Here is a 26,120-nt window from a genome sequence, read left to right as displayed (position 1 = left end):
GGCCGCTACCATTGGTCGGCGCGGAGCGTCACGTGGTAGCCGCGGCGTGTGGCGCGAAGGCGGAAGCGCTCCGTGTCGGTTCCTCGCGGCGGAAGCGCCGCCATTTGCCGGCGTCGGCGCGCGTGGGGAACGGACGGGACGATGCCGGGGGCGCGGCGCTCGCTGGCCTCCCCGGTGGTGAGCGGCGTGCTCTGCCCCTGCGGCTCCCCGCGGGCTGCTGGCGCCGCGACCGGCCCGGGGGCGGAGGGCGGCGGCGGCGGCGGGAGCGCGGGCCCCTGCGGGCGATCTCTGTGCGAGGCCTCCGAGCAGGACCGGCGCCTCCGCGCCCTCTTCCAGAAGCTCGACGTGAACCGCGACGGCGCCCTCTGCATCCACGATCTGGCCGTGGGCCTGGGCCGCCTCGGGCTGCATCGCACCGAGCTGGACCTTCTGGTGAGCGGCGGCGGGGGGGCGGTGAGGCGGGAGGGGCGGCGGGGCTCGGCCCGGCGGGGCTGAGCCGGGCTGGGCTCCGCACCTGCGTTCCTGAGGGGGGAGAGTTGCGTCTGGCCGCCCGCCTCATTCCGCGCCCTGCCCCTGTGCCCCGCAGCGCTAGTCCCTCTCCGGAGCCCGGCTCCGCGCCGCGGAGCTCGCCCGGCTCCGCCGTTCTTGGGAGCGGGACGTGGGCTCGGAAGACCCTTTAGCTGTGCCTCGGCCGGGGCAGGCGACCCGCCAGGTTAGTGGTGGCAGCAGGCACCTGCTTGTGGCATGCCAGCACTTGCATCCCGTTACCCTCCTGATGCGTGGCCGGGAGGGCCCCGAGTGAGAAAAGGCGTTTGTGTGGTGGGGGACGCCGCTGCTCTGCTTTGCTCTGCTCTGCACCGGAGAGAGTGTTCAAGCCTTTCTAGGTACTTGCCCAAAAGCTACCCTGCTGACTTGGACACTAAACCCGGAGGAATCAGCTTGCTTACTGCCTGTAGGCACGTGTGGCATTAACTGCGGAAATTTCAGACTGAGAACTTGCTGCTTGGACGGGAGGAACCATAAAGAAAATCCTCTTTCTCCAGGACCGAGGACTAGGAAGCTTGCATGCGTGCTTAAATTTCTAAAATATTTTTTGGAAGGGATAAGTGCAGTCAGGTGGTTTTGTGGTTTTCATTGCGTCATTGCCTTTCCTCACGTTAGTCTGTTTGGCACCGTGTTGCTGCTCAAGTTTCTTGCCCAGATGGCTTATACGTGCCAAACTCGTCCGTTTTAAGGGGTTTGAAACATCTTAACATGTAGGAAGGCTGCTGTATCTGTACAGTTGGCACATGGAGTATATAAAATGTGCCGTGCACTAACTTTCTGCTTCAGCGTTGGGAGCTGTGCCCTTTTGTGGTCGCACAGCTCTTTGTGCGATGCTGTGCACTGACCATTCTAGGCTTCGAGGTTCAACGTGGTGTTGCTCTGTTTAACTGTAATTAGTGCAATTTACATCTGTATGGATCAGAGTAATGGGTTTGTCCTCTGTGCACAGTTTGTCCCTGTCTAGTTTCTTGTATTTTATATACAGGACCATAAAGAAGCTGAGTATCTTGTGAGGACAGTAGATAAACACATGGGTGCAGTCAGGGATGTGCTGTCTCAGAGTGCCTCAGTCCTGCAGGAAAGATGAAGAGTTTAAGGATAACTTTGGAGTCACTGAAAAGATGTAATTCAAGTGACAGTTCTTATTCTCTCCTGTTCTGGGAGTGGTGCCCCAATTTGAGCGCTTCAGCTGCACGTATCCCTCCTTTCCTGAGTTGCTAGTTCCTTTCTAACCTTGAATCTCCAACATCTTAACTTTCGTCATTTCTCTTTGGTTGGCATCTTCCTTGCTGCTGTGAAGTGCGAGAATTCCTTGGCAGTGTGAGGATCTCGTGAGTGGTTTAGTTGTGCTGTTTCTAAAAATAACGCCAGCGCCATGGTGATTTTCTGCCGGGTGCGTTTCGGTAATGAAACCTGATTATACCATATAAATCACTTGCGCACACCCTGTGAAATGCTGACCTGCTGCTGCCCGTGGGTGCCAAATCCTCTACCTCTGGCAAAAGTCTCTCATCCACCAGGATGTGCTGTGCTTACCCCTGCATGCCTGCTCCGTTTGCATTCCCTTTCCTTCCCGGCCATGGTATTCAATCCTGCCTGACTATTCTCCAGGCTAGGAAGAGGTACCACAAAACAAAATGTGTTTTTACTTCCCAGCAGATAGTTTCTTTGCTCGCCAGACGGCGGGAGCGGCGGGAAAGAACCGTTCTGCAGGGACTGGGACTGCTCTGTCAGAGGGAAGCGCTGGCTGGATGCTGCTTAACAATCCTGCCTTTCTGCTGAAGCCCTTGTCTGCCAGGATTGTTCCTCAGCCCTTCGCTTCCTCTGCCTGCTCTTCCGCCGCGCAGGAAGCGGCTGGTCAGATGAATGGCGTTGGCAAAGCGTTGTTGTCATTGCAGAGCATCCCCTTCAGCAGTGCAAAAAGTGGCTGTTGAGAATGAGGAGGCAGAGTTCAAAACTCTTTAAGTTCCAGTTAAACATGTGGGAACAGTCCTTGGAGAGCTGGCTAGAAAACTTCCACATTGTGTAATTTAGTAAAACCAAATAAACTTCCTGTTTCCCAGGCAGTTCTATTAATAAGTCATTCTTTTCTTTTTTTCCTCCCCCATCCTTAGCTAATAATGGCACCTTGATGCTTGGGGTAACTAGTGTGAAGTCATGCTTGAGAAAAGTGCTTAAGCATCAGAATGAAAACCCTTCTGATGTATCAGACGTGGTGTTTGGAGACCAATTTAGGCATAAATCACATGGATTGCTTGTGATTAGTAAATTACTTGGTGGCTATGGTGTGTTTTATTTTTCCTTCCATGTGACAGTACGTTTGATATGGGCATTGCTTTGTAACGTTTGGGAGGCAGATGGAGAAAATATTAGGCTGGTAATGTGAGGTTATCGCCAATCTTAGCTGTAAGTTGCTAATCTCTTTGCGTCAGTAGGCTAAAAGTCCTTGTGGTAACAATAATAGTTTGGGGCTGCAACTTGAAAAGAAAATGAGCAGTGTTTTGGCTCCTTCAATGCTTGAGAGTTCTTACTGAGATAAAACCCTTTGTAGCATTCTTGGAAAACTGCTGCCTTCTGTTTTAGAGGTGGCCTTCTGTGGTGGGGGAGAGAAGGGGTTGTACTTAGATATCCTTTGAGGTAGAATTTGCTTAAGTAAACAATGCATTTTTTTAACCTATGCCGTTATCTTTAAACCATTTGACAAATACGGTGTGCCAGATCCGTGAGCCTTCTAAAGAAATGCTTGTTTGCACTGGTTAGCGGGAAGCAATTCACATACTTCACTTTGCTTGAGCAGTAAAGTGATAACCATGTGAAAAATGTTCTAGAGGCATTCTTGTCCTACTGTGTAAAGGGATAGACTTTTGCTGCTAAATTACATCTACTTCTGGAATAGTCAATCTCCTGTTACTCTTAGTTTCTGACCTCTCTCATGAAAATATTTGTGTAGACTTACTGAACTGGAAGTATGCACTGTATGGGAATACAGGTAGTTGAACCAGAACTGTGTTTTCTACTTTGTATCTGGAGATGTCGTGTTGTTGAAAGGATGTATAATGGTAGTATTTGTGTATTTGCTAATATAACTGTTTTCCTACTGATCCTGAGGAACTGTAGGGCTTGAGTGCTATTCTAAAACCACATCTTTGCTGCTGAAGTTCCAGACAGTTTGAACTGGTGGAATTTGTCCCAGCTGCCTAGAGACAGGCTGAAGTGGTGAACTTTGTCTGCAGCTACCTCTGCTGTGGTGGTGCTGAGCATCTTCTGCTGGACTGATTCTCTCGGCTTTAAGAAACAGAGCAAACATAACCCTCGTCTCTTCAGTTACAAGTGTCTGGGTGCCTCTGCTGTAACGGTGATGCCCTCCTTGGCCGTGATGCTTTCTTCTCCTGAGTTCATGTGTGTGACTGCCTATTGCTCCCTCGGTATCAGCTTCCCTCTGTGAAACTACAGCAGCTCCCATTCTGCTGAAATCTTCACATCTGCTTTCATCACTTCTTTCTTAGCCTGGTATCTCCTTGTTGGTCTCCAAGTTCTGGCTGTCCAGACTCCCACACAAGTTCTGTTGTTCACTTTTCACGTGCACCAAAGAAGCGTAACTGCGTTGCTGCAGCTGGACTCTGCAGCATTCTGTTTGCTTCAGGCCTCTCCTCTGAGCAGCTTTGCTCTTTAGGTTCGTCTCTGGACTCTTCCAGCTCTGTCCGTGCTGCTCTGGGATAGCTGGTCGGTTAGCTCTTTTGCAAGTGACTCCATGGATTGAGAAACTCTTTCTGTTGTAGCATTTGTAATCATAAAGAAGTTCAATCTTATTTCTGATCAATAGTTTATCTTCTGTCATGATGCCATTTAATTCTTCCTTTCAGACTCTTAATTTCTGTAACTTTTGTTCTTCAAGACTTTTGAATACTCTGTATTGTACTATGCACAATGTACTAAAGTTCTCAGCAACCGTAAGGGGCAGAGGAAGCAGGGAATCTTTTCTGTGTGATGTTTTCACCTGTTTTCTGTTCACAGTCATCTGGAAAAGGAGGACCTGAGTTTTTGTTGTGTTACAGAAGTCCATTTATGAAAAAAAAAAGGCAGAATTTGAATATATTCTGTGATCTCAGCTGGAATATCTCTCCAAACCTGTGTACCTTTAGATAAAACATCTTCATGGCTTGTGTGTCTTGAATCCTGCTGGGGCAGTTGTGGAGCTTTTAGCCAGGCCTTCGTAATCTGTCATGAAGGGTTAAGCAACACAAGGTCGTATCAAACAAATGAAGCAGTGTTACAGTTTGAAATTGCAGTTGATACCTTTCCTCCTGCTGAAAGATACTTGCCAACAGCTTCTCAACCACCCATCTCCTGACTAATTCCAAAGGACAAATGTGGATGCCCTGAAGCAGTTTAACATAAGGTGAAACTGCTTTCAATAACATTAAATAACTCCACGCATTTATGTATAATGTGCATTAAATTAGCAGGCAAAAATATACTATTTGCTGGGTCTGTAGGGAGTGGAGGCCTATTCTTGCTGCCTGTAAATTATGAAATGTGTGGTTTGATGAAGGCCCTGTTCTCATGCACTTGGGAAGCCTGGTGCAAGAGCAGAACTGTCGGTCAGTGATTAGGTTGTAGATAAAGCCTTTAAATCTGTGGTAAGTGGGATGAGTTGGTGTGAATTCTGGGTTCTGTTACCTTCTCTGATTTAGGCAGGCTAAAGTCACAGACGAACTCTTTGTAATCAATCAAGTGAGTTCTTGACAGTCGCTGCAAAGACTTTGAGAAGAAATACAGGGATTGGCTTTGGCACAAGGAAACTTCTCAGTGCAGTGTTGGTTATTAATAGACTTGGCCAGCAGCCGCCTCGAGCGAGAGCTTTGCTGGGCTGGAGGGCGCGCTGTGACAATGACTGTCAGGGGAGACTGGCTGGCACGCTGGCTGCCTGCCTTTGTCACTCTGCCTGGACCCAGAGGTCTTATGGGGAGGGCAGGAGGAGAGAGAGGGATGCTGGAGACCAGGGAGTCTCACACCGTAATGGTGAAAGTCTACTCCAGCTTGATCTCTGGTCTTCAGACCTGCCTTAGTGTGATTCATGTATTAAACTGGCAGTGCCTGTCCACTCCGTGTTCAAGGGGGTAGACTGGAAGCGAGTTTTTAGATGCAAATATAGGAGAAACTTGCTCTTGCGTAAGTTTACCTTGCACATAAACAAACAATTGTGGATTAGGCAGGTGTTGCTTTATGTTCATGTACGTACAGGACCAGGTGCATGACTCTTGAGAGATGCAATCTTGTGATGTTCCTCCATGATCGCTTTTTGTCCTACCTTACAGCAAATTAGAGAATCCTGGTGGCTCTTGGGTTTATTTAGCGGCGACCTCTGTCCTCTTTGTGGAGTGATAATGGATGAAGGATGCTGGCTGACCTTTGGGAGATGTGGGTGCAACTTTGACTTGAGCACATCCGTGTTAAATGTCAATGTTGTGTGAGAGCCTGTCTTGCAGAAAGGCATCCTGCACGTCACTGACGTGGCCTCGCAGTGTGATGTTTTCTGCATGATGGGACGTATTCTGAACTCCAGTGAAGTGAATGCCTGTAGGATCCACAGAGCCTGAGTGAATGGGAACAGCAAAACTGATCCAAAGTGCCTGTGTAGAATATGCAGCAGGGTTTTGGTCTTTCAACATGTGTTCTGTGAGGCATTATTTAGTGACCAGGGCTAGATGCCTTGGTAAGTAATGGAAAATGTCTACTTATCTTCATCTGCATTGGATTTTTAGTCAGTTTACTGAGATAACTGCAGGTAAAAAACCCCCAGGACTTCAGTATACTTATTGTTTCTTTTAGATTTCTTTTAAAAGAAACAAGACCAGTAATTAATCTGGCTGAATGTTGAGCAGAACCCTTAAATGGTTGACGAGTGTGCAAAATGACAGCAAAGCCATAATAAGGACATGGTCTTCTGTTTGAGAGCCCTACAAAATGGTGATGCTGCAGTTCTGTGCTGTGTTGCATATATTATAACATGACATGGTTTTGGGAGAAGGGGGAGGGTTTTTTTTTTTCTTGCAGACCTACTTGTCGCAAATGGTAAATGAATCTTTGTTCTTGTTCATGTCCTATCGCTATATTTGTCCCTCTGAATGTGGGACATGAGCACGCTTTAATGATGCCCCAGACTTCGTGGTGGAGAAGCGTAGCTGTGCATAACTACTGTCAATGTGGAAAGGCAGCGGAGACTTCTTAGTTTTTTCTAAGTCACATGTAGTGAGCTGCAGGGGAGCTTCTGGCAGTTAAAAGTGGCTTGCAGCGGGGAATTCTGCTGTAAGAGAAATTGTTGAAATTTTTAGATCGTGAGTTGCTTGGAAAGGCAGAGCTGTTTGGTATGTGAACCTACATCATTTAGCCTAAGGAGAACAGGGGCTGTGTGAGAGCAAGCCTGGGCCTGGGCTGCCGGAGGGGCATCGCTTCTCACTAGCTGTTTTCCTGGTTAACTTTCTAGTGCAGTGAGGAGTTGACTTTCTAACTTCTGAGTACTAAGGATGCCCTTTCTCTTGGTCAATCCCCAGTTCTTCATGTGATACGATGTGACCTTGGTGGAACTCGCTGTTCTGGGCACTAGCTGTGTGCTTCCCTCTCCCCGGCCAGCGCTCTCTGTGGCCCTGTATTTGGCACTGGCCCGCGGTTGCCTTAATATATTGACTAGAATAGCTAAGCACTTGTGCCAGGGTTCCTATAACGAGGCGACCTGGGGTTCTTTGTAGCGTTCAGTGAACTATGCTGTGTCACCCTAACGTATTAATGTAGTTGAATGTCACTAGGCAGTTTAATTATTTAAGCAGCAGGGGCCAAGACATTTAGATTTTATGGCATGGCGCAAGAAGCACTGGGTTAACTTCAGCTTTCTAAAAAGTGGGAAGTGCTCGCCTTTTCGTCTTTCAGAAATTACAGTTGAAAAGATAAGAGGGAATTGAAAGAGTCATGGTGGCCCATCCCAGCTGGGGCAGGCTGGGCGCGCTCTATCTCTGGGTGGCACACAGGCAGCCAGCGCTCCTGGGTGCTTCCAGGAGAGCTCCCAAAGGAGATGAGTCACGGCTGAGTCCTGCGGGGTCACCTAAGGAACTGCAGACTGCAGCGGCAGCTCCTCCTGCGCCGGAGGAGGAGAAGGGTCATTGCTCCCAGCACAGCTCCCTTCCCTCTGCCTCCCTTTCTTTTCACCCTCCCTCCTGCATTTTTTACACGTTAGCTAGTTGTCTGGTGACGAGGCTCAGATTCTTGCCGGAAAACGCTGCGCATTTACTCAGAAGTCTTCTAGAAGCCATCTTAAAGCAAACAGTCTGAGTCTGAATTTCTGCCTGGTATTCCCAGGAAAGGGCAAGTGCCTGTTTGAAAACTGGAGTTTCAGACTGAGCAGCTACTAAGATGTGGCCTGCATGATGTGGCTGAAGAGGATACCAGATACCTTGGGTTTGTGGCTTAAAACAGAACCTCTGTCCCACAGCTTGCAGTAATGAGGAAAATATTGTTTTAATTAAGCCAAACACGTCACTTTCTTGCTCTTTGCTTTCTCCTTTGTCTCCGTTTGGATAGATTACACGACTGTATTGTCAGCTTCTCCTCCGGCTATCTAATGACTCTCCATTTTGAAGGTGTAGGTCTTTGAGGCCAGCTGCCACAGGCGCCTTCTGTCCCCAGTGCCTGGTGTGCTGGCCGAGAGCCAGCTGTCAGATCAGTCCTGCTGCTTTCCTGCCGTCAAAATCCTGGGCTGGTTCATGGAATCAGCTGGAATTGGGAGGGCTGAGTGCCTCCTAATGAAGCCTGGGTCTGGAAAGCTGTTTCACTGAGGCCTAGGTGTTTGTTCATGATTTCTAGAAAAAATGAATTTTTGTTCCTCATCCATTCCCTTGTGTCACTGTTCAGGCTGGACTCATGGTATTTATTGCAGCTTTTCTTATGTGTGATTTATTGGCTTCGTGGTGGTGTTGGTAGGGTAATACGTCCCTACAAGAGAGCAGGTCTTGCCTCTAGCTATAATCATCTTGCTGTTACTAGGTTTATTATTCTGACCTAATAAAATTCCCCACTTGGTAAAACAAATGCCTTTTTTTTTTTTTTTTTTTTCCCTCTCTAGATATGATTAGAAAAGTCTGTCTGTTCCCAAGGAGCTGTGTGTGGATTAATGCAGTGGCAGAATTCCTCTGAGGTTTCTTTTAGTGAGGACAAAGGCCAAGGAAGCGCTGCTGAGTTTTTGCTTTAATTGCACCCAAGGCATGTAATTTCTTGCACAAGTTGTTGTTCTACTGTGGAATCTCTGCCTGAACAAAGGAAGATGGGGGCCCTCCCCTGCAGACCCCACTAAAACTAATACTATGCAGTGAAACTGTAAGCAGTAGAGTCGGGTAACATCAGCTGCTTTAATGGGTCTTTGTGAGGAGCAGCCCTGCATTAAGTCACCACTGAGGACAAATTTAAAGTCCCACTCGGGTGATTTTTGCCTCCTGTATCGTGGCCTGTAGCTCTGAGCAGTGGGGCCAGTCTGCCTGCTGCCGCAGCAGGCAGCTCTGATGCCCTTTCCACAGGCAGTCGCAGGTTTTTGGACCCCATCCATGAGTAGCCTCAACTGGTTACTCCAGCAGAAGGCTCTGTAATTTTTGGCTGGGTTAATGAGGTTGTCAGAGGAGCATGGGAGCAAGGTAAAGCTTTGGATCAGTTCACTGCTTTTTGTGAAACAACACCCTTAGGCTAATAAAAGTCGATTTTGAAGAACCATGCCCAGTTCAGAAAATCCCTTTGTTCCTCCTCTGACTTGAGAGCATTAGAACCTTTCAAATGTCATCTTAAAGGATGTGAATCACTCCATTTTAGAAAGTAGTTTAACTTTTGTGCTTGTAGTTGTGATGACTGGCAACAGCTCAAGGTAATCGAGGCATGACAAAAATTCCTCACTCGGGCCTGTGCCTGGGCTTCTGACTGCATCCCAACTAGAACTGGACTGTGCCATTCCTCAGAGAGGGGCAGGGCTTTACCTGCACCCTCACTCCAGTGGTACCGCCCCTGAATTTTGTACTTTTTTCAGGTTTGTTTGTGTTTTTTTTTTTTGTTGTTTTTTTTTTTTTTGGGGTGTGTGTGTCAAGTTTTAAGATAAAAAAACTTTATGTGTACTGTATGTAGACCTTATGATTAAACAGCATTTTTTCTTCTTAAGTAACTGAATTCTTTCTTTAATGTGATGTCTTCTATGTGCTTGTCTCTCACTTTTTCCATTACTCAGGTTGGTTAAAGGAGTTCAACATTAACAAGTTCCCAAAAGTGTAATGTTTCATGTTCTCCCTCTAAAATTTATTTGCAAATTGGCTACTGGAAGCTTGCAGTCTTTCCAGGTTTTGGATTGTATTAATATCTGTAAAACAAAAGTTTCCCACAGTCTGTCAATCTCAAAAGTTAAAAGCTGAAAACGGAGGTCCTCTGCTTGCAGTGCTGTGGTGGGTAGGGAGCCTCAGGAAATGAAAGCTTTGCTCTGTACTTATTTATCCTGTCTGTTAAAAAAACCCCAACTGTTCTCTTATGGAAAAGTCATAATACTTTGGAAAGTGAGGCGTGCAGTGCCCTCTGTCTGTAGATGCAAAAGGCAGGCAAGAGTCTAGAACTGCAAAGTTGTTGGTACTTTAAAATGGAAAATGAGCCCTTACTGTCTCCAGCCTGCTGTTGTGCCTGCCAGATGTGAGCTGCTCGGTTCCACCAAGGTGGGTTGACTTTCTGGTGGTGCCCTGGTCGGGAGCCCCAGCCTTACAGCGGGGCCGTGAGCAATTGCTGCAGTGGCAGCAGAGGGAAACGTGGCATTTCTTGTAGAAATTCAGGGCATGTCGTGTGTTCTGTGCTTATATATTGGTACGTACTTGTAGCCCTGCTCTGGCTAATCCTACCCTTGACTGTACGGTTAAAGGCTCCTTCAGCAGCCCTCGGCCTGTTTGACTAATCGGCACTAGTTTCACCACAGCGTATTAGATCTTGCATAGATGAATTGCCACAAATGCTGTGCAAGCGTGTCGCTGTGTTGCGCTGGAAGCCAAATGGCAGGGGCACAATGCAGCACCAAAGAGCTATTGTAATGACGGATGAGACTATAATAGACCAGGGAGAGAGGGTGCAGTTAGAGGTTAATTCAGCCATGGCTGGGAAAAGCCAGCTTCTCTCCGCAGAACCATCTGCCGCTCTGACAAAGAGCTGCAGCCCAACCTGCCGAGCCCCAGAAACGGGCTACACGCACGCCTCGGGCAACCGAATTGGGCCGTAGCTCCCGCATCCCGGCCGGCTGCCCTGGCTGCCCTCCCTGCCCGACGGAGCTGGCGGCCGCTCTCCTCTGCGGGATGCCTCCCGCAACCCAGGGCGCGCTCCCGCCCGGCTGCGCGCGCTGCCGTGCTCCGGAGCACCGCAGTGTTGGGAGCGAGGATTGGCTGGGCACTGCTGCAGTGGGGACGCAGCCCGGGTGCTCAGCCTCGCCGCTCGCTCGGCTCGGGGGCCGTGAGGACGAGCCGGGACGCGCGGGTTAATTGCCAGCTCTGAGGAGCTTCTCTCGGAGAGGTTCATCTTTCGCGTTCCTCTTAAGCGCGGCGTCTCGGCTTCTCTGTCCAAGCTGTCTCCAAAGCTCAGCGTCTCGGCTTCTCCGTGCCAGGGGTCTTGTGCTTTGTCTGTTGCCATCAGATTTCTGAGGCTCGGGTACAATGAGCTGCTTGTCAGGCCAGGCACGACTGCAGTAGCAGCAATTTCAAAAGGCAGGAAGCGTCCGCAGGAGCGGTCTGTAAAGAATCCGAGCCCGTGGAGTCGCTGGGTTGAACCTCTCGCTGGCTGCCGTGCCGATTCCCATCTTGGGGGTGCTTGGTAGTGCAGTCACACCATCCTTGGCAGCGGGCAGCTCCTGAGCACGCAGGGTTTCCCTGCTTGGGATGCTCGCTGGAGCAGCAATGCTGCAGACCCTTTGGCATTTTCTGTCTAGCTTCCTTCCCAGGGCCGTATGCCAAGGTCCTGCAGATGAAAAAGAGGATGAGGCCAGAAACACCACCCCACTTCCAGGCCCCGGGGAGAAAGGGCCAAAGATGTTGGGGAAGCCACAGGACAGAGGGACTGACCCCACTGAAAGGAGACCAACTATCCTACTGGTGGTTGGACCCGCAGAGCATTTTCCAAAGGTAACGGGACATCCAGGGGCCTGAGGAGGGGTTGGCGCACACGACGGCGGAGTGTGTGGTCTGCCGGGAGTAGGGGTGTTGCAGGTGGAGTGTGCGAGCAGCTGGGGGGGGGATGTGTATGTATTTGGGGAGGGGGGAGAGGAGCAGGAAAATGGAGCAGGGTCCAATGTGTGTGCTTGCTGGAAGGGAAATGTGGGGGGACCGGGTGGATGACTGTAGAGAGGAGGTGATCTAACCTTTTGGACATGATGTTCAAGGGGTGGGGGGGGAAGACGCCGTTCAGGGACAAGGGGGAATACGGGGGGTCTCGAAGGTTCCTGGACACCTCGGTAAGAAGCATGACTAAGAGGGCAGGGAATGATAATGCAGGTTAGTGGCAAATCCCACCCCTGCACTGGAGGCCAGCAAAGGATCAAATAGATCCTAAAATGTTCCGGACTCAGTCTCTGGTAATTTGGCAAGAAAACTAGCGTGTTTTGAACAAATGAGTAACCGGCTGTGTTCTTTGAATGGCACAGCCCGGAAGAGAGTAAAGCCTGTCCCTGGGGAGCGGGTGGCATAAGGGAGAGACTAAAACCTGCGTGAGGATGGGAACTTCCCGGGGGGTGGGAGAGCGGGGAGGTGGTGGGTGTGCGCAATTGGTGGAGAATAAATGGTGAAGCTTTGTCTGGGGGGAGGCGAACAAAAGCTGCTTAGTTCAGTGCCTGGGCTCCCAGCACAGTGCTGGCTGACTGCAATTCTGGTTTATTTTTGTTGGGGAGGGAATGCTCTCCCATCTCTCCTGGGGATGGTGCAGTCAGCTCTGACTACATGTGGCTCAAGACCAAGGGTGTGACCTGGGATTAGGGGAGAAGGAGTCGGGCATAACCCCTGCTTATGGGTGGGAGCTTGGGATAATACTGAAGGGCTGCAGCAGGGATAGGGTGCATGACTTGCAGGATCCAGCTTATTTGACAGGGAATCAGGCACGGTTGTTGCTGTAAGCTTTCTCTCTAAAATGGGGCACGAACAGGTTTAAGTTGTAGAAGGGATTAATATCTGTTCTGCTGCCGTTTTGAATGGAAATAGGCAGGGTGGCATTTTGCATTCTGGGGAGCAAAAGCCACTCCCTGCTTGAATCAGGCTGAAAAATCTGCAGGGATTTTTGCCTTCATCCCTATCGCTAGCAGTTAACGTTGTGCATCCTCTTCAAAAAGGAGTGTGCACTTTTTGAGAAGAGAAACACTTTTATGCACAGAGGTTGAAGGACAGAGGTTCAGAACTGAAGGAGGTTGTGATGAAAACCTTGGAAGAGTAGGGCCAAAAATCTCTGCTGTCTTGCAGGGAACAATGGTCCCTCAGTCAGGGAGAGTCCATCTGTTCACACCTGCAAGTGAAGCTTTCTCTGAAAGCTGATACCAATCTCCTCTTTCCTGTGTGACCCTGGGAAGTTTTGCTGCATAGGAACCCTAAAACTGGCTAATGGAGAAATATCTAGAGGATGAGGATGTGGTAAAGTGAGTTATTGCAGCTTAGGAAGTAACTGCCCATCTGCTAGGAGGCTGTGACTGTGTAATTTTAGCCTGCCCTGATTGTAAAGTAAAACGCAGTGTAAAGCTCTTCTATTGAGGATTATGCAGATATGTTTTACCTTGTGATTCAGGACGGCTAATACTGCATTCAGCCATCGTGGCTCAGCTGATGGACAGTAACTCGCTAAGCTGCAATGACTTGTTTGTGCTTGATCAGATATCTGTGTTCTAATTAGGTGTCTGAGGAAGAAGTGTTGCAAAAAGTCTTGTACAGCCTTAGGCATAGATTATAAACCACTGTGAGCAAACGGTATCATTTGGTGTTTAATGAAAGAGTGGGGGACACATGACTTTCGTTCTCTGTCACTGATTGTCTGTGACCTTGGGAGAAGTCTTTTGGCTGGTGGGCTGCTTTGTTTTTTAAAAACACTTGTAACTACCCATCTGCTGAAACCAGGCAAAATATCATGCCGGATACTGGGATTACTGTAAGGAATTGACTGGAATCGATAAACTTGACTGGAGGTGCTTCCTGGCCCTGGTTCTTCAATCTTCATGTTGTGATTGGCGTGTTTTTGCTCAGAGCCTTGCTTGAAGGTAGCGATTTCAACATGAGGCTGATTCTGCAAATGTGGGAGAAAATACTGATTACAAATGTGATGTGTTGGCCCCTGGGTGTGTGTACACAGGAGAGAGGTATGATCTGCCCCTGATGTCACCATCTGGACTTGTAACTTTGGATCCGTGTGTTGTCAGTGGAACAGGTCACCTTTCCTGGTTACCTTTATGTCAAATACCATGTAGTGTTGTCTGCCTTCCCCGGTCCCTATCCTTCCCCTTGCGCAGCCTTGGCTGGCTGCAGCACTTTCCTCTGCTGGGGTCTCTTAAATGATTAACTCCCATCCTTCATACACTTTATGCTCTTTGTTTGTGCTTTGTGAGGACTTTCTGTACTGTACAATTAATTATAAGCTAGTTTCCAGAAACTGAAGAATATCGAGTCAGCAGAACCTGGTGAAAACTTCGAGCCATAGCGGTTCTCTCTCTGGCCCACGGTGTGCTCACCAGAAAGCTGTTTTGCCTGTGAAGGAGGATGTTAGTTATGTGGCTGTGACGCTCACTGGCACTTGATATTTTTAGAGACTACTTTTTTAGCAAAGTAAATTCAAAATTAAACAGCATACTTTCCTGCTCCTTGTATGGCTGCATCCTCCCATCCTTTGGGAGGTACCTTCTGGAGCTGATGTAGTAAACCAGTGATGAAGCAGATGCCTAGAAGAGTACAAATGACTTTGAAAGGTTAGCCTTGGAATGGCAGGGTATTGAAACTGGCAACTCATGCAGCATCTAAATGAGAACCAAATCCTATAAATAAAATGAAAATGAGTTTGCAGCTTCCTTGGTGGCAAGACAAGTGAGCCTTCCGTAGAAGGAAGACAGATCCATCTAGTGCTCCCTTTAGCAGAGGAGGGTATTAGCTAGGCTGGCTTCACATCGACCACAAATGTCCAGCTCTGGCTTCACTGGCAGAATTGGTGGATAGAAGATGTATCAGGGAGGAGTGACTCGAAAGGATTGACTTTATTTGGAGCTCTGTGCCCTGTCCTTGGTTTGATCAGGAATAGACAGTGCTAACGAGGGATGTACTGTCCGCAGCTCTTGGCTGAAGCCCTGGGGTGGGTGTGCTGCTGCCTGCAGTGGCAGGGACTGGGGGAGCGGGCCTGGCTGTGTGTGCTGAGTTGAGTGGTGACCCCATACTAGTTGTGTTCCAGCAGCACTGATCCCTGCAGCTTTGGAGAGCTGTCGTGCTTTTGAGTACTTCCAGGTTTACCAGGGTTTTTTTAGGTGAAATCTAAAAGCTTGTTAATGCTTATTTAACCTCCCTTTGTCATTATAACCAGAATTGCTGGTATAAACTTCATTGTAATCTGTCTCTCCTTCTTAGCTCGCTGTCCTGTAATTAATGCCCTGCTTAAAATCAGCTTTCTTAACCTCATTACCTTTCTCCTTTCCTCTGACGTAGGTAGTTGGGCTTTTTTTCCCGAAAATGTGCAGATTTTGCCTTTTGTCCCTACCAGCCAACTCCAGACAGAGTTTATTAGGAAAATCTGCATCACGTTGGCATAGCAACTGAGCTGCCAAGCAGCTATAATAGTGATGCTTGGCAACTCGTGGGAAGGACTACGGAGGATCCTAAGGCTTGGTGGGGCAAATGGAAGTTACATTTGTTCGTTTCCTAGCTGGAGCTGGGGGGCAGCTGCTCGCCTTGGCCAGGCTGCTGAAGGTGTTTGCTTTTGGCCGTGGTGTGTGGCGTTAGGGGGCGGCTTGCAGCGAGACGCGGCTTGGTGGGAAGGCTGGGGTGTGCTGTTGGCGTGCATGTAGGGAGCTGCTGCCGCTGATCTTTAAGAGGATCTGGAGTGCCTGAGAAGATCCTGTTTTCGTGCGGAGAGACGTCAGCAGGGAGTAGGTTAAGCCTGGTTAGGTAACATGGCAGTAGTGCCATGGTAGGTGAGGTGCCTGGGGGAGGGCGTAGGAAACCATTGCAGGTCATGATTCTCAAGGGTACCAAATTGCTGTGAGTCATGATCTATTAAGCTTTTTTTTTTAAAAAAAAAAAATTCTTGAAATAAAGCCCCAGATTAAATATACCCAATTTGTGTGATGGACATGCAGCTGCACAAACAGCTTGTTACAGACCTTGGCTTTTCTTTAAAGAACAAAATACCGTGGTAAAGACGTAAAGGCCCCTTGTGCATTAGGATCTGAGGAGGGGAATGCTTATTGGACTTTGCACTGGCCAGGCAGTCTGTTTAAACAGAGCAAACACAAGAAAATGTTGCTGTGTCTGCAGTGGTGGGGAAAGCTGTTAGCTGGACTGGCTTAAACCAGTGTAGCAAACGTTGTGTTACATGAAGTGCAGGCAGGATTATAGTGTTTTGGTTATTGGCTATGGCTTTTTGCATCTTCCTTGTAGGATAGCTTCTCTCTGATGAATGTTGGCTATAACTTTATTTTAAAATTCATGTTAGCAATTAGTAATTCTGTGCTGAGTAGTATTGTTACCTGCTGCACTTCTTCAGTACTCTTGCTGTAGCACTAGGTGTTATCCCTTACATCAAACTCCACTAAATGCTCAGAAGCCTATAATTATGTCCACATTAAATGATGCATGTGCCATACTCCCTCTTCAGCCTGGCTTGCTCCTGATGAAAGCTCAGGAACTCGCTTACAAGTTGATTGAACTGTAAATGGTAGAAACTGGAAAATGTTGTTCTGCCTGGGCCACTTCTGACTACAGCGCATCCCCCCCACTGCAATGTTTAATTGGTTGGAAAAGGAGGAAAAACTATTAAGCTGGCGTAACTGCTGTGTGGTTACTTAGCTGGGAGGCTTTGAAGCAGCTGGGTCTGTTTTGAAGCCTACCCATGATTTCGGTGGTTTTCTGGGTATTCGGCACAATGACAAACCTTCCCCAGGCTTTAGAGCTGCCTGTGTTAGTACTCCGGGGTGCTGCAGAGGAGGGAGATCTTGGCGTGCAGGGGTTGCCTGCTCCTAGCTGGCACAAGTGTTTTTGGGAGAACTTGCAGCCAAAGCCGATCAACTCTGGCATAGATAAGTAACCTTGTGAAAGTGGAATTTCAAGGCTTTTACTTAAGCTGGATATCCCAAACATGTATGAAAGCAGTAACTAACTGGCATCCTGCTCTTCCTGTGTTCTGGAGGAAGAATTTTTGGGAGGAGGAAGACAGTGAGAGTTGTCCTGTATTGTATGATGGGAGAGGTTATGGTCAAGACTGGGCCCTACTTGTGCTGTGCGTGTGAACCCTGGAGGGGTGAGAACGGGATCAGAAAGGATCGGATGTAAGGAACAGCAAGTGAGCGTCTTGGATGTTGGCCAAAGCCTCTTGGGTTAAAAGACGCGCCCAGTAAGAGTTAACTTGTGGGGAGTGTGATGTAAGGGCCCTGGGCTTAATGGGAGCCTGGGGTTGAGCAATGGGAGGCCGCTCACATGCCTCCTCCTGATCCGCCGGCGGCTGGGTGGGACTGTACAGCCACCGCTTCCCTTTTAAGTAGAAGGGCAGGGCTTGTGCAGCCAATCCCGCCGGAGCCGGCGCGCTCATAGCCATGTGTCATGAGACTCGCTGGCATTTCCTTTCCACTACGCGCTGAAATTAGCTCAGGGGAGTCATTCCGCTTTACTCCTCTTCCTGGTCGGACTGAGCAGGGCAGCCGAGTCTCCCGCTCAGAAAGATGCTCTGCCTCTGTCTGCATGTGCCGGTGTTCGGGGAGTCGCAGACGGAGTTTGAATACTTTGAGTCGAAGGGGCTGCCGGCTGAACTCAAGTCCATCTTCCGACTTAGCCTCTTCATTCCTTCCCAGGAGTTCTCCACCTACCGCCAGTGGAAGCAGGTACGGCCCGAGGGAGGAACGGGGGGAGCGAGTGAGTTGTGGAGGGCTGGTCTCCAGCACCCCGAGTGGCTGGTTGGAGGGGGAGAACTTCATGACGGCTCTGTCGTAATAGCTGGGTACAGCGTGGACACGTTTCCCTTGGCAGGGGTTGCCGAGGCAGCGTGGAGGGGACTTTTTTCTTTTTGATTCTTTTGGCTTTAGTCTGATGAGATCTCGGTGCTTCTAAGACTATTTAAACCAGTTACTTGATGCAAGTTAAATAGAAAAAGGGATTTTCCAGACTATGGATTCTTCTGCTTTAACTGGTCCGTGTAGCAATGTTTCACATCCTCTTCCTTTTCCTTCTTACACCCTTCGGCCTGCCCCCCTTCTGACAGGAGGTGTGTAATCTAATGTCAGCGCCAGCCAACGCAGGTCTCACCCCGGTGAAGGGGAGCAGGTTTGTGCCATGAGCTGGAGAGCAGCTCAGCAGCGGTGGGAGGGCAGAGCCGGGGCAGGTTGTGCAAGAACATTTCCCTCTGCTGCGGAAGGGAGATGCACTAAATCCCCAGAGCGCTCCGTCCGGGGCTCTATCACAGCCCTTGCTTTCAGCTTGCTGCTACTGGTGTGATTTTTTTCATAACCAGGCTGTCAAGAGCCCAGACGGCTGATGACGGAGCAGCAAAGCTGGGTCGGCGTTTGTACCTTCGGGCAGACCCACAAGCGGGGGCTGTCGCAGGCGTTAAGACGTGCGGGGTGCCGAAGCGTGCCGCAGGCACAGCGTGTCGTGCAGGCGACCACAAAAACGTCTGTAGCCAGCATAGCTGTTAGTGACCGGTTCTGTCTGTGGAGACTTTGCAGTTGCTGTTAAAGGCAAAGAGCTGCAGGCGGATGCCTGTTCCTACCTCTGGAGAAGATGCTGGGAGCTTGGCTTTCTCACCCTTCACGCCTTGTGCTGTGGGTTACTGTTCGGCGGGCTCGCGGCGTTGCTGCGTGGTGGTGGAGGAGGGCGGTTCGCGGAGCAAGGCAGAGCAAGGCAGCTCTTGTTACCTGCGGTCTCCGCGCACTCATGGCGCATCTCTGCGGTTGTTAGGGGCGTGCTGAGAGCGCGGGAGCAGTTGCACAGTCACATCTCATGCAGCGCCTTTGAATTATTAGTGCCTGTCAAGTGGTTGGGGCTTGCCGGCCAGAGGGAAGCCCTGATTCAGCTGTTCAAGGCCAATCTGCTGACATGTGAGGGGTGTTGGTCTATCTTTAGCCTCAAGTTTAATGTGGGGTCATATCTGAACTTTACAAGAGTCATATGATAAACGGCAGGTTAAGAATGCTGGGCGTACCTCAAAGGTCAGGGCAGCTGGGACAGCACTTTCTTATTTAAGGTTCGTAAAACGATTAGGATAATCCTCATAGCAGTAGGGCTAAAGTGACAGGACTTGGTGGGGTGAGAAAGAGAGAGAGTTTTAATAGTGAAGTATTTAGTATTGAAGTCGTTTAAAATGGCATTGAAACAGGGGCTTCAGGCTTATGAAGGGGACTGGTGCCCATAGGTTGAGGAAATAATCACAATAAGCTTAGGTTTGCCTATTACCTTTGAAACATAAATATTGAACAAAATATTGGCGAACAGAGGGTTAGCCTAGTGTTTGATCTCAGCTCAGAGCTTCCTTAAGAGCCCACCTGCTGTTCACATAAATGTTACAAGAATTAAAACAAAAATTTGTGTGGTGCAGTAGACTGAATCACACCTTGTTTAGTGTTGCTCACTGGTTTGTGTCGAAAAAAGACCTGTAGGCTGTCAAAGGCAAGTGACTGAACAAGAAGGGGAGTAGGAACTCCCTGAGCCACATTCTTGCAGTCTGGAGATCCCATCTCCTGTCAACAAGTAGCCACGTGCCCTTAGATAGGGCAGTCCATCTGCTATTGCCCCATGCTGGAGTGAGTTAATTAGTCGTTTACTTTGTCCTAGTTGTCTGGCACAGAGTCTGATCTTGATTTTAGCTTTCTCCTACTAAGAACCTTTTCTTGTTCTATATGCATCTCATGGAAACTTGTATAATTAAAGCACATAGCTTCAGGGTGCCTAAACCAGTTCATAGGGGTTTTTATCTTTGGCTGTGTCCACCTGAGCTGGGCAGGATTTTTCTGGTCGGCGTTAGTTAATGCCAGAGGGAGCTTACTTCTCTAAGGATCATAGCAGGCATGAAATTCCTTCTCCTGTTCAGGTTCTTTTTATTACCTGAAGTTTTGTGATTCACTTTTTATGCAAATCTGTTGCCTCATATTAGTTCAAGAGCCTCCACAAGGGCTTTGTAAGGTGTTAATCAAGATACGGGACTGAGATTAGGCACATGATACTGGCAGAATATCCCTGATAAAGGCATGAGGCACTTCATCTGCGTAACTAACTTTGGGAGGCAGTTGCTTGGAATCAGGTGAGTCTTCTGCACTGCTGCTTTGCTCAGATTTCTTTGAGGAATTATTGTAATTCTGTCAGCTACTTTCTGGAGCAAAAGCCAAAGTTGTATAGGAAATGATCTTTTAAGTATGGTAGAAGGGGCATATCTTTCTGAATGAACAAAGGAACCGACAGTTTTTGATTGTTTTCTGAACAGAAAATTGTGAAGGCTGGAGACAAGGACCTGGATGGACAGCTGGATTTTGAGGAATTTGTTCACTATCTCCAAGATCATGAAAAGAAGCTGAGACTGGTCTTCAAGAGTCTGGATAAGAAAAATGATGGTAAGCACCTTTCTCATGCTCATGAATAGATTACTGCACGTGTTAGCTTGTAATACATGTACCTGAGCTCACGGGCTTACCTTTGCAGGCCGTATTGATGCCCAGGAGATTGTACAGTCTCTTCGGGACCTGGGAGTCAAGATCTCTGAACAGCAGGCTGAGAAAATACTGAAGAGGTGAGGATTCAGCTGGTTCTTCTGTTTCCTGTTGAGGGGGTTAGAAGGAAATGTAGGGACATGGAACCCGTCTCCTCTTTCTACCCTGTACACACTTTCCAGAGACTTCACCTCTTCCCATTTTGCCTATGACTCTTCATTTTGATTTTTTTTTTTTTTCCCATGAATTGACACTTCCAAGGTCATAATGCATCGTGGATAATTACTGTCAGAATCTCTTACCTTCCTGGCTTGTGGGGAAGCGCTTGCACCTGAGCTGATTTGCATCCCTGTCTGATTGTCCTGCTGCCCTGAGCTTGCTGCTTTGTAGAGGGACTGTGCAGTTGCTCTTCGGAAATGCCGAGCGCTTTATGCATGTGGCACTAACATGTTAACAACCACTTATTTGTGCTGTTTTTTCCTTTTTCTTTCCTCTGCTACCTTCCCTCTGTCTGTTTGCCTGTGTGTCAGAATAAGGACGGGACACTTCTGGGGTCCTGTCACCTAGTAAGTATTATTTTCCCTTCAGTGTCAGTTATGTCCCAAAGTTTGGTAGGAGGGGGTGCAACTGCTCCTGTGGGTCAGTTGAAGGGGAGAGAGAGAGGGAGGGAAAAGGGCACCCACTTCTACCTCTCTGCAGTGTTTGGTGAACAGAATATTTCCTAGCTTTGTCTTGTGTCTCTTTAGAAGTCTTTTAGTAGTTGCTTTGCAAAGCTTTTGTTGGTGTAGGCCTGAATAATTAAAGGGAAGGGGAGGAGGAATTTGTCACCCAGTAGGAGTCTGTACTCATCTAATGATGAATCTTTTCAGCATGGATAAAAATGGGACAATGACAATTGACTGGAATGAGTGGCGAGACTATCACCTGCTGCACCCCGTGGAGAACATTCCTGAAATCATCCTGTACTGGAAGCACTCCACGGTAAGAAATGGTTCCTCAGACCAACAGGTCTTGGTCTTTCCCCAGCTTCACAGTCAGAGCCCTGACCCCCAGGAGCTGCTATCGGCAGTTCCTATCTTCCTCTTCACGGTTCGGTAGCTGCCTTGCAGCCCTAGAAACGCAATTGCTTCCTGCCCTGTCCTGTTATCTTGCCACTTATCACTGGCACACCTTCTGAAGCCTCTGGCACAGATGATAACAACTGCACATGCTGCAAGAAGATGAGGGTGTTCACTTGGCATGAACCTCTGAGAGCTCATACCGGTGGCCAGCTCCTGCCGGTTCAGGACCTGTTGAGACTAGAAACCGCTTTGACAGGCAGCCGTCCTTCCTGGAGGTATTTCGGTGTGTGTATGTAACGAGATTAAACTGGCTGTGAGCTTGGGAGGTTCTGGAGAGGTCCAGCTTTTTCACCATGCAGCTGCCCACAGTTGGTCATTTTGTTCCTTACTACGATCCACAGTATCTTAGTGCTGACTAATGTTCAGCAGGTGCCAGCTTCTTGGACAGAAGGTTGGAATGTGAAAGTTCCCACTGTGGCCAGGCACAGCAGTTAATGGCTATAGATGAGCTGCTGACTTGGAATGAGCATATCCAGTACTTCAACACTTAGCACTGATAAAGAGCAATAGAACTTTGGCAAGATCACTAACTGATGAAACGTTTCTCAACACCTTATATTTTTGCAGATCTTCGATGTAGGAGAGAATTTGACCGTCCCTGATGAGTTCACAGTGGAAGAGAGGCAGACAGGGATGTGGTGGAGACATCTGGTTGCAGGTGGAGGTGCAGGTGCCGTGTCCAGAACCTGTACAGCTCCCTTGGACCGCTTGAAAGTGCTCATGCAGGTATGATGGAGCAGTTCCAGTTGATTTGAATACCCAGGCAAATTCCTTTAATATTCTTGGATGCCTGGGAGATGGTTGTGTCCATCAACACAGTACAGCACTCTGGCCAGGATTAATCTTACTGCTGTTATATTGCTATTTTTGAAAGCTTTTTGGATGATTTGAATAATCAAAGTCGTGTTAAAAAGTTGTTCTTCATTGACTAGAAAAAATACAGAGAATCTTTTGGGAGGTAGGCATGTCAAAACTGCCAATGGTTTGAGAGCTTTGTGGTTTAGAGCACTAGAAAACCAGGGTTTTGGTGAAACAGGTTCAAGTCTTAGGTTCCCATGAGAGACCCTGGGGCCATGAGGTTTGAAGTGGTTGTGGTGGTCAGCTGGTAGAGCTCGTACTTAGTATAAGTATTATCAGTGTTAGAAAAACTTGGGTTTAGCCTGCTTTGTCACTGGACCTGCTCTTGAGCCAGCTGAGAAGTTTACCCTGGGTGGCTGATCCTACGCTAGGTATGGGAGTTGCCTGTTTAACCTTTTCTCCCATTCCAGTAGGAGATGTTGATTAGATTCATTAGTTAACACTAGACTTCACAAGAAGGGAAAGAAACTTGCTTTCCTATTGTAGAAGTTATCTGGAAGGGATTAAAGCCTTGGCAAATCTCTGGGTAAATAAAAAAAAAAGCGCCCTTTTGTCCCTGGATTATGGAAAAACGTAGCACTGTCGTAATCAGGACTGGAACTAATCCAAGTTTGCGCGCGCTCTCTCTCTCTCCCTCTCTCCCAGGTTCATGCCTCCCGCAGTAACAACATGTGCATCGTTGGCGGTTTTACTCAAATGATCCGAGAGGGGGGACCAAGGTCGCTGTGGCGAGGGAATGGCATCAATGTGTTGAAGATTGCACCGGAGTCTGCCATTAAATTCATGGCCTATGAGCAGGTGGGTAAAAGGGCAAGGACAAATCTGGCTGCAGAAAGACAGCTCGGGTAAGTCAGCGAGCCTCAGTGTCTGTCTGTTCTGGCTTCTACAGATCAAGCGGTTCATTGGTACTGACCAAGAAATGCTGCGGATCCACGAGCGGCTGTTGGCTGGTTCTCTGGCTGGGGCCATCGCACAGAGCAGCATCTACCCGATGGAGGTGAGGCAAATGTGGGGAAAATGGGGGTAGAACACCCAGCACTGTGATAGCTTAATTAATGAGTTCTTGGAGGTGATACCAGGTCATACTGCTGGCGTGATGCTTGCTGTAGTCCTGACCATCCTGCTCTTAAGAATGACATTGTCTGTGTATTTTTCTCCTATTGATTCTCCCGTAGGCCTTCACTGTCCTTATTCTTGCCTTCTAGGTTCTGAAAACACGGATGGCTCTAAGGAAGACAGGACAATATTCAGGCATGTTGGATTGTGCCAAAAACATCCTTTCGAAGGAAGGAATGGCTGCCTTTTACAAAGGCTACATCCCCAACATGCTAGGAATCATTCCGTATGCTGGCATTGACCTGGCAGTCTATGAGGTATGAAGCCTTTAGCCTATTTGTGTTGGGTCTGGCTGAGATTGAGGTAACTTTCCCCAGCCGAGGTCAACCCACCACATTTTTGTAGGGATGTGCTGCTTGTGTGGCTTTATCACTGTCAGACCTGACAGTTTAAGTAATTTTTCAAAGCTTTCCTGATCAGACTTATGGGGCACAAATGGATTTTTTTTTTTTTTTTTTACCCAAAATGGCCTAAAGATAATCCGATACAATGATTCTCTTTTCCTAGTCAGCATCATGCATGGTCCCTTGTTTGTTTTTTTGTTTTATGAGAAAACTGCAGCAAAAAAATTGAAGAAGGGCTTTTCCCCAGGGGTGACAGTAGCATTAGCTCAAAAAGATCTGAGAAGCCTGGTGCTTCTGCTGAATTTGCACGTAGCTTTCTGGGCCTTTACTCTAGATCTTCTCTGTAATGTGCTAGTCTTTTGATGGCCTCTTCACTGCTAACATCTACCTTGTTCCTTCCAGACACTAAAAAATGCCTGGCTGCAACGCTATGCTGTCAACAGTGCCGACCCCGGAGTCTTTGTTCTTCTGGCTTGTGGCACCATCTCCAGTACCTGTGGACAGCTTGCCAGTTACCCTCTGGCTCTTGTGAGGACACGTATGCAGGCTCAAGGTGAGAACTTCTGGGAACTGTGGGAACTCCTGTCATGGTCTCTGAGCAGGGTAAAGGTCCTCTAGTGTAAACATTGCAACAGCCGCCTCCACTGCCCTGTGCAGCTGAGCAGCAGGCTGTGTGCCGTGCTGCAGGGGGACAGTGGACTTTGTGCTGCCCTCGGCGTCTGGGCCAGGCACCTCCAGCCGCTCTGTCCTGCTCCGCGGTGGGCTCGGGGTGTCTGCAGAGCAGGGTGAGCACATGGCTGCGGTGCGCAGCCCAGCTGCGGGCTGCCGAGCAGTTCGGTGCTGCCCCCCGTGAAGCACCTTTGGGCCGTGAAGGCCCGCAGGAACACGTGGGTCAGCCCTGCTCTTTGAGACAGGAGTGACCCTAAAGCGTTGTCACCGCGTAGGCTGCGTTGTTTATTGTGGCTTTCCCTGTTGCAGCTTCAGTGGAGGGCGCTCCCGAGGTGACGATGAGGGGACTGTTTAAGCACATTCTGAAGACAGAGGGAGCATTTGGTCTGTACCGGGGTCTGGCACCGAACTTTATGAAGGTGATCCCGGCTGTGAGCATCAGTTACGTGGTTTATGAAAACTTGAAGATGACTCTGGGCGTGCAGTCGCGGTGACCAGGAGATGCCGAGGACTCTGAACTCTGAACTCTTGGGGTGCAATCCCAAGACGTATAGCCATCTCTCATTCTGTGAATGTGTTGACACTAAGCTGACTAAGCAAAGCTGTGAAATCTCAGATCGTTTGTGAGTCAGTGAGGGGAGGATCTGGTGTCCTTTGCCATCTTGCTACTCAGACTCCACAGAAACCATCATGTGGTCCTCCTTGTTGGGCCTTTTGGGAGCCCAGGAGGTGAACTCCTGGGAGAATCTTAAGGCGTGAGTTGCTGAGGTCAGTTCCCAGCAGGATGGCAGAGTAGCAAAGGTTTGGGTAACAGGTCTGCTCTCAGCGTGTTGCGTGTACAGAGCTGTTTGCCTGCAGATGAGCACCTTCTGACTTGCTGAAAGAGCTTCTTTTTCCATTCAGAGAGCTTCTTTTTCCATTCAGTTGTTTAACTTCCTACCCGTTGTTTGAATCTGTACAAACCTTGTGTAGGAGCTGCTGCCACACCAGGCTTGTTACTACTATGTTTACATGTATTCCTGTGGGTAGGAGACATTCATGTTCCGCTTCCAAGACTTGACATGAAACGTAACTTTGAACTATACTGGTTTTGAGGGCTGGTGGGCAGTGGTTTATCCAGTCAGGCTGAAGGTTACTTAGGCCAGCCTGATGAAGAATTAGGATTATTTATTTTTTATAGGTTTAAGTGTGTCTCATAAATCCACTAACAAGATGCACTTACTAACAGAAGCAGCAGACTAGAGCCTGCATGCCTGTATCCTTTGCATGCCGGGATTGGCTTGTCTTATACTCAGCAGGGGCTTGGAAAGGGGAAAGCAGGAGAGCCCTGGATGGACTGGCACCTTGATGCATGGCTTTGGTGAACAAAAGACAATATTTCACAGCTCCTGTGCAGTTGTGCTCCCAGCACGACACAAGAGCCCCTGTGCAGCGCTGCATGGACCTCTGACTTCCATTCTGCCTGGTGCCGAGGGCAGCCGGTGGACCTTTTCCAAGCCCTGTGCCTACGCTGCTATCTATCTCTTTAGACCTCTTTGTGGATTGCTGTTCGGGTTTGCA

The 26,120-nt window shown here is 48.7% G+C and overlaps 1 protein-coding gene across 6 annotated transcripts; it reads left to right on the top strand.

Moving 5' to 3' along the window:
- Positions 1–141: 141 nt before the first annotated feature.
- On the top strand, positions 142–25,205 carry SLC25A25 (solute carrier family 25 member 25). 6 transcript variants are annotated; one of them, XM_086475504.1, is made up of 11 exons: positions 142–432; positions 20,230–20,356; positions 20,445–20,532; positions 20,983–21,018; positions 21,322–21,433; positions 22,141–22,299; positions 23,077–23,229; positions 23,321–23,428; positions 23,637–23,804; positions 24,294–24,444; positions 24,870–25,205. In XM_086475504.1, exons 1-11 carry the CDS (start codon positions 142–144, stop codon positions 25,052–25,054), a joined length of 1,578 nt encoding a protein of 525 aa, XP_086331630.1. In that variant the 3' UTR covers positions 25,055–25,205. The 6 variants fall into 6 exon arrangements, with proteins under 6 accessions (XP_086331630.1, XP_086331631.1, XP_086331632.1 ...); XM_086475506.1 differs by lacking the exon at positions 142–432 and adding an exon at positions 11,493–11,717; XM_086475508.1 differs by lacking the exon at positions 142–432 and adding an exon at positions 17,480–17,638.
- The last annotated feature ends 915 nt before the right edge of the window (positions 25,206–26,120 follow it).

This window comes from Leptosomus discolor, chromosome 19, assembly GCF_034619465.1.
Source record: "Leptosomus discolor isolate bLepDis1 chromosome 19, bLepDis1.hap2, whole genome shotgun sequence".
Classification (NCBI taxonomy): Eukaryota; Metazoa; Chordata; class Aves; order Leptosomiformes; family Leptosomidae; genus Leptosomus; species Leptosomus discolor.
This window is presented reverse-complemented; position numbering and strand designations above follow the sequence as displayed.